The sequence below is a fragment of the Grus americana genome, chromosome 2 (genome assembly GCF_028858705.1).
Source record: "Grus americana isolate bGruAme1 chromosome 2, bGruAme1.mat, whole genome shotgun sequence".
NCBI lineage: Eukaryota > Metazoa > Chordata > Aves > Gruiformes > Gruidae > Grus > Grus americana.
In genome coordinates this window covers 52,241,917-52,254,363 of record NC_072853.1, presented here as the reverse complement: position 1 = coordinate 52,254,363, position 12,447 = coordinate 52,241,917, and the positions used below count along the sequence as shown (strand labels likewise).

The window sequence follows — 12,447 nt, the reverse complement described above, 5'->3', positions numbered from 1 at the left end:
GCAGCATTTGCAGTTGGAAGAGAGGTAATGACCTAGAGACACATCAGCAGCAGCCATCTCATCCTGAGTGCTCTCACTCTATTCGCTGAATCAGCTCTTCATTACATGGGAGGGGGAGGCAAGGGGGGGCGAATGTCGGTGCATACAGTACCTCACCACCTTAAATAGATAAAACTTAAAAAGAAAAAAAAAAAAAGCATGAAGACCAGTGCCTAATTGGCACCTGCTGCCTTTCTTGGAATGCTAAAATATGGATGATGTTGTATAGAAATTATACCTTATGTCTGCTGGACTGAGAGTTAAGACTCCAAGGATAGATGCTAGGAAGCCAAGGGAAGGTGAACTTAGCCCACTGTCAGATGAAAATCATCACAGGCAAAAAGAAAAAAAAAAACACCCAACAAAAAAACAAACCGATCCCCCAAAAGTTGGAGTCGCTTCCCAAAAAAAAAAAGCACACAAAAAAAGCGCGATCATCTCCCCCCTCCCCCGGCAAATATTGGTTTCTTCTAGTTCCTTAGATATTGCACTGCATCTTTTCTTGCTTGAGGTTATGTTTCCAGGCTTAACTGTAGGCAGGTCTGTGTTGAAGCTACTTTCCATCTTCAGAGGTCAAGTCTGCTAGCGAGGTCAGGGCTCCCGCACGCACACTACAGAAGACACTAACCGTATTTCCCACTCAGAGGGCACGAGCAAAACTGTTACGGCTTTATAGGCAGCTAAGCATTTGAAACATGCACTCCCAGGCAAACAGGCTCTCTTGTGCCTCTCTCTTCCCTGACCATATTTAGTCAACCATTGCAAAAAATAGTCTCTCAGCTGTCGATTGTCGATCCGGCAGCGAAGGGAGCTTCTATCCCGTGCTCTGCCTATTGATTGTGCAGCCTGCACTTCCACCGCCCCTGAGCCATTTGTCCCCAGGTTTTTTTAGCACTGCCAAATAAAGCACTCTCTTGTGTTTCCAGTTAGATTTCCCAGGTTTTCACTGAGCTTGCGCCGCTACTAGTAAACCCTGATGAGGTTGTCACTATACTTAGAAACGTTGGGAGGGGAGGGAGGGGGGAAGGAGAGAGAAGGGAAAAAAGGAAAAGGCAACCCTGCTAGTAGCAAGGCAAGGACTTCATGCAGATACAGAACAATAAATATCCTGTGCTGCCACAGCAGATTGTGTAACCTGGTTTTCTTGGTCAGTGAAAAATGCCATGAGTAACAACATGCTGTTTAACCTGAGGTCTAAGCGGCCTTGTGTACATCTACTTTCAAGTTTTCAACTGCAAATCATACTGTTATTTTATAAAAAAGAAGTTGGTATTGATTTGTGGCCCCACATTTACATATTCAAATCATTCAATTATTTGAAAAACAGATTCATTAGTAAATTCATATAATTCTATATTAGCATGTTTAATAATTCCATAGTGTATTGCTTATAATGCTTAGGTATAAAATTACTTTTAAAAAATAAATGCCTGTGTAAATTAAGTGCTACTGTTCTTTGAAAAAACTCAAATGTTGTAGAAGAAAAGAATAAAAAAAAACCAAGTGAACAGCTCAGTCCATTAATCTGACTTTCATGTGTACAATATTGGCCTATAACAAGACCAATAATGACACATTCAAAATATGAAAAGAGGGATTTTCATAGGGAGTCTATGCAATGTTTTCTTCAGAAAAGAATAAAGTAACTGAAATTTAGCCATTTAAATGCAACGGTCAGGAACCCAAATACTTAAAGACTTCCTCTATACTTTTCCAGACAAAATTCTTTATATTGCTTAGAAGCAAGAAGAGTGAAAAAGCTGAAAATCTCTCAGTCTAAAATTAAACAAACTTATTAATTGAAAATATCTCAATGAATAGTGATGTAATTAGTAGTTACTAATATATTAAAGTTAGTACTGTAGGGTAGAGAGTGAATTGCAAAGTCCTAAATGGACAACCAGCTTGGATTTATACTTTCCTTGCTTTTTCTTTCTGTGCTGACTTTGTCCTGTGCTTGGTAGCTGCTTACCCCATTGACTTCTGTTGCAGTGTAGTTTTCTGGTAAAAGTCACATTTTTTCATTTCTCTTCAATTTTATAATCATATACTGAAGACAAAATTGTTATAAGATCGAGGCTGATACAGAATACATTTTTGTGAATTCTCTGTAAAGTTATATACCTCGCTGTTTGTTTAGTTTCATGTATAGTGAAATCAACTTTTCATATACCAAGAGATACTTGAAAATACAGAAAGGCAAAAAGAAGGAAACAGCCTGCTTGCTTAAACTTATGGTGAGCCATCTATCAGTTATGAAATATTAAACTGATTTTATGATATAGAGTGCTCCGTAATACCAGTCTAAGGTATTAATCTGTTCTTTGTTACTTGTTCCTGAGGGATGCTTCCTTCTTCGTTCTTGCAGTGTAACTCCCTGTGCTGCACAGTGAGTGTGGTGTGAACCAGATCAGGGAACTGATTTGGCTTGAAGTTGTGTGCTGACGTGCACTTAAGATCCTATCGTTGCCAAAAATAGCACTGTCCTGCTCCTGTGTTACTTCTTGCACTATGTTGGTACAAATATTTCTTTGGCTTCACAGGCTCAGAGTACTATTCTGGATGAGAAATAATCCTGCAAAAAGGGGTGACTTTTTAGATGCGCTGTTGGGAGCACTTTTTTGGGGTTTTTTTTTTTTTGAGCAGAGGTGGTAGTCAGAGGACAAGAATGGGATTAGTAAAAAGTAGTCTTGCTTCTATGGATTGTAAAATGCACGTCAGACTACATAGCCTTAAAAGAAAACTTTGCACTGGGAACTGTCTTTAAATCTGATCTGTTCCTTCAACTGTTGGAGGATGTAACAGGAAAGGGATGAACAGGTTTAGCTGAACAAGGGGTGGGAATAAGTGGAGAAGAGGCTGTGTGTGTGTTGGGGGAATACTTTAAGCCAGGATTGCTGTAAAATATCTTATATTATGAAACCATGTCACACTGAGACAGTGGAAAGCTGACCTGAGGGAGGAGAGTGGCAGAGTAGTAGAGAAACTTGTAGTACAAAGTACACTGAATCATTTCAACCCCTAGAGATATGATTCCTGATAAGTTTATGCTGATCTAAGACTTTGCTTCTAGACAGGGCAGTCTGCCCTCCCTGCAACTCTAGCTTCATCATTCCCTTATTCCTATTGCTTCTAGTGATCATGAAGTCACAGGGTAAGTTGAATAATCTCATTGATCTCTCTGAAAGCAAAACTTGCCAAATCGAGAGTCTGGCAGGTTTCTTCACTCACTAGGCAATGACATGTCTGTAGAGCCAACATAATGCAGGAGAAGTGGGATTGTGTATTTCAGTAGCCATTGAAGTTAAATGTGCTTATGCTGATTGTGAAAATCCTCTCTATTGGTTTTTTTTTTGGTATGCCTAAGTATCTGTTCTTTAAAAAAAATCCCAATAAACTCCAAAAGGCCAAACAAATAAAACCACCATCCCACAAACCCTCAACCTTCCCCATTTAAATCATTCTGCAGTCAAATTGCAGTTGGTAGCAGAGAACCTTCTCTAGTTTTTCTTGATACATATTTTTAAATAGGGTGGAAGGATGCCTTTGCAGTTAAGAATACTAAATCTGGAATCTTTTCTATACAATGAGGTGCTAGTTTCATCTTGCTACAAGTACTTGTAGATTTTTCAAATCAATCCATTATTGTATGCGGCATTCTTAGGTAATGCTGATGAGCATCTGTAAAAGTTCTATGAGTAAAATACTGCATAAGGAAGGAGATTTTATATGTAGGTTGATAATAATAGACCATATGTTAAAATTTTTGGTCATAACAATGATTATGTGTTTTGTCTGATGTTGGTAACTGGTGTTGAAACAACTGCTCTATGTAGTTAAAAACAAAATAATGTATTGTTCGGATCTGTGATGCATTTTCTATTGCAAATATAAAATTCATGCTGTTGAGTTTGCATTCTGGTATTACTTATAATTTAAATACATCATATGTGTTCAGCCATGGTTCCAGACTCTCTAAAAACCTGAATTAAAAAAACCCCAAAAAACATGTGTGGCAAGGTAAAATTAAAGGTGCATTCAGCAGTAGCATTTGCTGTTATTCTTCTCGATATGAAATTAAATGTAACACAGTATAAATGTGTGTTCTACCAAATCACTTTTAGAGCCTGGACTGTCGTTTTATGGGGATGAATTATGTGAATTATGGTGGGCTTTATAAATCACTGTAGCCCCAACAGCTGGGCCTGGGAAAGCAACAGATACCTTGATCTTAGCCCCCTGTATGCACATGTGTTTTCTTGTTACCTTTTTCACTGAGCAGGTGTTTAGTTCCTATGAAATATGAACCTAGTTTTCTCGCCCCCTCAAAGCTTTACAGATAATTTCCTCAAACATTTTCACCGAAGTTTTTCTTTTGTTGTCCCATCTAGAAAATGTAAGGCTAAAGAACTTGCAAAAGATCATCCAACTGAAAAAGGCCAAAAATCTTTATCAGCTTCCTGCTAATCAGAAAACACTGCAGACCAACGAATCCCAAAGCTTACTTGTTACAAATTTTTTTCATTAATAATGCTTTAGTAATAATCTTTAAATAGCATAGTGATGACATAATTTCAGTGTTTTCATAAGGCTTTTAAGCATTTTATCAATAATATTTGAAGGTACTCAATTAGCCCTGTAATCTGTACAGTTGAATACACTGAAGATGATGGTCTGAAGAGTTTTCTTCAGCCGATTTCATGGTCGTGGTTACTGTTAGATATGCTGATTTCTTACTCTTTTCTATACAGTTGCAGAGAAAGTAGTCTGTGGTCGGTTTTAACGTATACAAGACGAAAGCAAGTTTTCAGCACCGCATCTGTATTGTGGTCCTGAAAATGGAGCAGTACAACTCGGCTTCTTCTTTAATACTTTGTGTGGAAAAGTGAATCAAGAATTACTGTGTAATTGGTGTGTGACATTAACTCACTAATATGACTGTTCCAGTGAGTACTGTTCTGAATGGTAGCCACTTAGCTGAGTTGTCAAAATTTTGGCAGCAGCTCTAGAAAACCCTGTAAAACAGAATAGCTGTAGGAAGGAAAGCTGCAGTGTGAAGGAACAGGATCTTATGCACTGAAAGAAACTACTTCTCAGCCAATGAGAAGGAGGATGCAGCCACTGAGCGTCTTAAAAGAATTTGCCATTTGTAGCATATTAATATCTTCCAGAATTTTAAAGTGTCATGTCCACAAAACTGTCTTTCCATTGTGCTGCCCAGTAATTTAGCACAGTCTGGGAGAGAGAGAGAGAAGGTCTCTAACTTGCATAGCCAAAAGCAACTGAGGAATAGTTACTGGCCCTCTGATACTTTGCTGTGAAAATTAAGATAAAAATCTATTACAAATAGAAACTATTTGTTTGTATTGTTGGTCCTTCTGGTTTGGTTTTTTTCAGTAGGACCAATGCATTTTAAAATCATCTAAAAATGTAGCAGGCATCTCATTTATATGAAAGCAAGATGCGGTCTTAGCACCCAAATATTTTACGTTTGAACCTCAGATTAAAATCTTCCTGGTATTTGACAACAAACTAAACATGAGAAGATTTGAAAGAGGATCTGGTAAGGCTAGCACACTAGCAAATATTAGGATGAGTGAATTATTTCATAGCATACAAAATATTAATTCAATTAATTTCTTTTCTTTCAAAGATGAGAGGTTAAAGAGATGGCAACAACGTTTGTGAAGTATATTCACTTCTCGATGCATCTGTTAAAGTGTGTAAATGTACCTTAAATTTTATTTTATGTATCTATGGAGTTGGCAGTTTATTTCCTTACTGAAGAAAAGGATATAAAATATCATCTGAGTTGGTCAGGATGACTCCTTGTTTAGTGACTAGAGGTACTTTGGAGACAAACTGACTATATTTAGAGAAACGCACATTTGAGTGTTGGTACCTTCCCATAGTGTTCCTCAAGTTGTAGTTGCAAAAAAAAAGTCTTGATCTGGGGGTTTTTCTTAGGTCATTGTTGCCCCACCTTTTACTAGTCACTCACAGTGGTCGTACTGCTGTCAGTCATAAGGAAGTTTCAGGTAATTTTTGTTGTGCTTTTTAGATGATCCACAGTAGATACTTCAGAGCTTTATGGGGTCTTTAGAAGCACTGAGCCTGGCAGGTGAAGATAAAGAGCTTACATGACATGATACCCTGTAAGAAGCCAGTGTAGAAAGTAGACCGGCTTTATTTGCTTACCTCAAGAAAGCTGTGATTATGATGGAATCTAAAAAGACTGAGATAACCTACAGACTGCGAAATGCATTTGGTTCCTGGCCAAGCGCTTGTGTCCGCTCTGTGGAGGACGAACCTCCAGAGCAGCCTGGCTGTCAATGCTCTGCATAGCAATTGGTCATGGGTCTCCCGTGGGCCTGTGTGATCCTGCAGCCTGAAGGTGCAGCTACTTAGTTGTGGTTCCTTCAGACACTCTGAATCGGGGGCGGGGGGGGGGGGGGGGAAGGTGACTGTTACCCTGCAACTGCCAGGATGCTGTACTCAGAGTGTGAAACAGGATTTATGTTGCGTACTCAGGATAACACGGAGATGCTTAAGAAGTCAGGGTCTGTTAGGATCATGTCCAAGCAGTGTGTAGGAAGGAGCGTACTTCCTACTGGTACGGTAGTCTACCTCGTGGACTCTTACTTCAGCTTTTCAGGAGGGCTCACTGAAGTGGGCTATCCCCAGAACCGTAGCTTTTTCTTTGTTTTATGGGAAACTTGTTGGCTTACTCTAAAAGAGAGCTTAGGAATGAGTAGCACTTACGCAGTGTGGATGTTCAAGGTAACATTATTTGATTTAATTAGGAGCTCAGTTATGACTTGACAGTGCAGCCACCTTATTGCTATCTGTTGAGAATATTTTTAAGTAAAAGCCAAGAGGCTTATTTTATGAGAATATTTCTGAGGCTTGTTGAGATCCCACGTTTTCAGTATCAGGTGGCTAATGAAGAACTGTTTGATTCAATTATAGTATCTGCCTTGCAAGACATTCTGTGACTGAGTGATTCCACTTGCATTAGCTGCTATTACTTGGATTTTAAAGTTTGAATTTTGTTTCTCCTCTAAATAGCATGTTGCTCCAGCGGTAGGGAAAGATTGGATGACAGAAGAGGTTTCCTGGCACAAGTCTATAGCAGTTTCTGGTTTTCTGTTTGTCTCTGAACTGTCGTAAGGGAGCTGCATGTGCTGTTTATAAAGATAAGACAAAAAGGGAATTGTTTGGTTACCTACCTATTGCAAAAGCTAAGCTTGCGTGTCTTCACTTAAGAAAAGTGTATTTCTGAGAGAATACAAGATCGAGCAATTTGTTTATCTAGCGTTGTCTTATTAATACCCTTAACACTGCAGTCTTTGGACTTCATGGATTTTAGTCTGCTTTAACACTCTAGTAGTCGAGTTGCTTTTCCCTACCCTTTAATTTGAGGTGTAAGATAACAACCCCCTTCCTTGAGTAGGCATCTTGGTAAGCACATACAGAAGTGGGGTGGAGTACTAGACACTGCCATGGTATGTTATACTCAGCCACTATCTGTTACAAAAATATTCCACTAATACTCACTTTACAGTTTCAGCATTTATTTTATCTGTGCCTAAGAGATCTTACTCTAGTTTTATCTCAGAAATTGAAAGTCTTAACTGTTATTCTGTGACATCAGTTTACAAAGCGATGATTTTAAAGAAATCTAATGTAGTGGAACTAGCTCATTAAATAATTAAGTAAAGGATACTATAAAGATTTTGAAGGAGAACTATACGGTCATCTGTGTTTCAGAATTTGTGTGAATACTTTTTTTTAAGGTAATTTTTACTGCTAGATACCATTCTTCTGAAAAAATCTGATTCCTGCACTCTGTTTTGGATATTGTGTGGTTTGTTTGCATGCTTGAATTAGAAGGAACTGAACATGGAAATTACTATGCTTTGGAACAGTCAATATAGTTTTTCACCCACTTTCTCTGCTTGGAAAAAATACTAATGTTATTTTAGCTACTACTGCTTTGTAGTTCTGAGAATGAATATTGTTTTACTGTTGTCCTGTTGTCATTCAACAAATACATTATACATGCATTTATACCATCTCTGCATGTTTATTTCAGTGCAATGCGTGTATTGTTGTCTAAGTTACCACGACCGTGGATTGTTGACGAGAAAAAAGATGATGGTTACACTGCCTTGCATCTGGCAGCTCTCAATAATCATGTGGAAGTGGCTGAACTTTTGGTGCATCAGGTAGGACTCTTTTCTCAGGAGGATTTAAATGTCACACTTCAGTTAACCATCTGATGTGAAAATAGTTTGCTGCTTTACGCCTGCAATCGCAATGCAGAAGCAGTGGAGCAGGGAGGACACGTGGTGAGCTCTAAAGGTCAAACTTGCCTTTGAGATCATTACAGTGGCCTAACGGTGCAGAGGGACTGAAAAAATTGATACCTAGTTTGATTCAACAGATGAGCATCTGTACAGTGAATAATTAAAGTATGTAATCACTTCTGCTCTCAAATCTCCAAGCTAGGAATGATATTCAGGGTCATATTCAGTGCCCTAATGGACTGCCTTGCCTCTAGATGGATTGCTGGGATGATAATGCTCTAATGCTTTGAATATCTTTCAGGGCAATGCTAACCTGGATATCCAGAATGTTAACCAGCAAACTGCTCTGCACCTTGCCGTTGAACGACAGCATACACAAATTGTTAGGGTAAGTATCTTATTTGCAGTAAGCCATATGGTTAATGGTATTAGACTCAAGCTGATTGTAGCTGTTAAGAAGTGGGTACTTCATGAATATTTAAAAAATGATTTAACAACATGTAGCCATTGAATGTTTGTATGATTAATTTTGATCAATTCAGAAACCTGCCAACTTGCATAGAAGGTCAATCAGCAATATGAAGGACATTTCAGGAATGCTGAATTTTTGTACATGTACATTATGGTTTCCTCTATGCAGTTGCCAATTCCAGCATCCTTCCTTGTTGAGTAAGGGAGAATGTGTTCCTCTGATATTTGTCTGAGTCTTGTGGTCCTGTAATGGGAACTTCAAATAGCATTTTTGATGTCTCTTGCTGTATGAGTAATTATTCTTGCTCATAGGTTTTGCAAATTGTACCTAAGTGAAACATCTTTTTACAAGTTTAACTACTTTTCAGTCTTCTGAGTGCATAACTTTCCCTGTTCTTAGCTTGCGAGAGCCATAAGCAGTAACAGAAGTATCTTACTGGTGAAAGTAATGCTATTTCTGGTTTTTTGTTCGCACGGTTGCAGAAGTTAATACTTCAATTTAACAAAACTTTGTTACTGGCACAGGAAACGAGTGTCTGGCATAGCTTGCCCATTCTGGCCTGTGTGCACTGTCCATACGGGACCTCTGTGACTTAGTGTTTGGATTGCTAGTGTGGGCTGTTGAGGCTCCAAGGGAGCACTCACTGCTGTAGGAGATGTTTCCTATGAGTGAATACATCAACCTGGCCTTAGCCCTACGTGTACATTTTTTAAATTTCTCTTTGTAGAGTGAGAGTCATCTTATATTAAAAACTGTCTCTTGTTCAGACCTACAGAGAATTGTCCCTCCTATGCAGCCCTATATCTGCGGTTCTTTTTAGCATTATTTTTACCGTAAGGTTTCTCTGTCTGCAAGGGTTGATGGATGTGATCCCGTTACAGTGAAACATGTGATATGACCCTATATCTGGAACTGCTTGCTACCAAAAGAATGGTTTCCTAGAGTCAGTGTCACTTGCATCCTGCAAGCTATTCGGCAGCTATATTTGGTGAGCTCTTGTGGCCTTCTGGAACTGACACAGTACCTGAGAATACAATACTTATGTAGCAGATGAGCAGGAAGGTAGGCATGTAGAAGGACTAGTATGTGTATTGGACTGACGTGCTTATATCTGAGAATGTTTAAGTGAATGACCCTGTAGAGTATCCATACTTCAGAGTTGGATTAACTTTGAGAAGGCCTAAAATAACTCATGCAGCCATGCAAAGAACATGTTGGCTCTGTATTTCAAAATTAATTCCTATTGGGTACCTTCCAGGGCTGGGTTGTACCCTCAGGCATCTGTGGAATAGTGGTCAAAGGTAACAGGGTTCTTTTAAAAATCCTGCTGCCATGACAAAGGCTGGTGGTTTGCCTTTTTTTTTTTTTTAACTTTTCTTTTTTTTGAACTTCTACAAAGGCTTTGAATTTCCATGGTAGCCAAGGATTCCAGGTTGCTCTGAAAAGAGTTCTCTTAGAGATTTTCTTCCAGGAGAAACTCTTAAGCAGTAAATAGCTAGTGGCAGGCACAAGATATAAATATGAGAGAGAAAAATTGGGCCAGGGTAAGTCCATTTAGAGAGTGTAAGAAGTTGGGAGAAGACTGTTGCAACTATTAGCTGGTTTTCTTGGTTTCATTTGTGGAAGAAAAGATTGGGGAACGTGGTAAGATGCAGTCAATTACAGGCAGGTATTTCCTTGAAAATTAAGTTCTGAATTCCTTTTAAGGAATTTTTCTTTTTAGTCTTTTTCTAGAGTTTGAGATTCTTTGATTCCTTGCAGGCATGTGGGTTCTGAAGAATCATAGAATCGTAGAATCACAGAATGGTTTGAGTTGGAAGGGACCTTAAAGATCATCTAGTTCCAACCCCCCTGCTATGGGCAGGGACATCCTCCACTAGACCACGTTGCCCAAAGCCCCATCCAACCTGGTCTTAAACACTTCCAGGGAGGGGGCATCCACAACCTCTCTGGGCAACCTCTTCCAGTGCCTCACCACTCTAACAGTAAAGAATTTCTTTCTAACATCTAATCTAAATCGACCCTCCTTCAGCTTAAACCCATTACCCCTTGTCCTGTCACTACACTCCCTGATAAACAGTCCCTCACCATCTTTCCTGTAGGCCCCTTCAGGTACTCGAAAGCCACAATTAGATCTCCCCAGAGCCGCCTTTTCTCCAGGCTGAACAATCCCAACTCTCTCAGCCTGTCCTCACAGGAGAGGTGCTCCAGCCCTCTCATCATCTTTGTGGCCCTCCTCTGGACTTGCTCCAACAGCTCGATGTCTCTCCTGTACTGGGGCCCCCAGAGCTGGATGCAGTACTCCAGGTGGGGTCTCACAAGAGCGGAGTAGAGGGGCAGGATCACCTCCCTCAACCTGCTGGTCACGCCTCTCTTGATGCAGCCCAGGACACGGTTGGCTTTCTGCAAGAGGGAGATCTCCCTTTGTGTATTCCTGTTTCTAGGTTCTGCCTTTTATCTCTGCTGCTAATCCGGATTTTGCAGAGTAGCAAAGGCTCAAAACTAAAGTTAAAACCTCAGCTGTTATTTGCACAGTTCTGAATAGCAACAATGACAGGGTCTAATTTTTAGGGGCAATCATTATTGGTCAGCATATGTTGATTTTTTTTTTTTGTTTAACAGCATATTTAAAAAAGTTCTGGTGCATCAAATTATGGCCATATGCAAAGGCAGGATGAACTGGAGGGCCTGTGCAGTCTTATGCTTGCTTTCATGTCGTGTGAGCTGGAACGTGTGTCTAAAATTAGCCTTAAAGATGAGTCTTACAGTTCATTACTTTCCAAAGTGTTCTGAGATAGTATTTAATAGGGTCAGTGGTTTTTATGTCTTCTGCTGAGTAAGAATAAACCTAAGTACATGCTTAACTACTTTGCTAATGGGAGGATACTGTAAATTAAGTTGTAAAGTTTGGCATGGTGTGAAAGTGGTGGAGGTTTAGGTTATTGAAACAGAATAGTAAAGAATATATTCATATCTAAAGTATTGCTCACTTGTTCTGTTTCTGATATATTGCTATAATATGTTACATTGTTTGTAGGCTGTCTTGTAAGAATTAAAGGTTTTGGACAGTAGAAAGAACTCTAAAATCGCATCTCTTGTAGTGCTCCCTCAGAGCACAGGCAAGCATTAGGCTTCTGCTGAAATAAGCTTGATATTTGAAAGAGAAGAGGACTGAGCTCCAAGTATGGAAAATAAATTTAAACAAACTTAACTCTGAATTGTAGCAATTTAAAGGCTATTGCTACCCTTTTGGACCCCCTAGACATTCCTAACCCATAGTTTTGCTGATAGTAGTTTTAAAAAGAATAAATAGCTATTTTTGAGTTATAAATTTAATTCTTTCTCTTTTCAGCTCTTAGTTCGTGCAGGTGCTAAGCTGGATATTCAGGATAAAGATGGGGATACTCCCCTGCATGAAGCCCTGAGACACCACACCCTGTCACAGCTTCGCCAACTTCAAGACATGCAAGATGTGGGCAAGGTAGATACTGCTTGGGAGCCATCAAAGAACACAGTAAATAAAATGCATTTATTTATTCCTTTTTTTTTCCTGTATGTTTGTCTCTTTATTTGTCTAGTTCGTCTAGTTCTGTACTGTTGAACTGCTTTTTAGCATAGTTTGCATAA

General features: G+C 39.2%; 1 protein-coding gene across 4 annotated transcripts in view; it reads left to right on the top strand.

Moving 5' to 3' along the window:
- Positions 1 to 12,447, top strand: part of MIB1 (MIB E3 ubiquitin protein ligase 1) — a 90,919-nt gene that overhangs the window by 55,005 nt on the left and 23,467 nt on the right. For 3 of the 4 annotated variants that reach the window (XM_054815296.1, XM_054815300.1, XM_054815298.1), the window contains exons 13-15: positions 8,135 to 8,267; positions 8,650 to 8,736; positions 12,173 to 12,334. In XM_054815296.1, coding sequence (XP_054671271.1) covers positions 8,135 to 8,267; positions 8,650 to 8,736; positions 12,173 to 12,334 — 382 coding nt within the window. The remainder of the gene's footprint in view (positions 1 to 8,134; positions 8,268 to 8,649; positions 8,737 to 12,172; positions 12,335 to 12,447) is intronic. The other variant, XM_054815297.1, reaches the window with a different exon arrangement.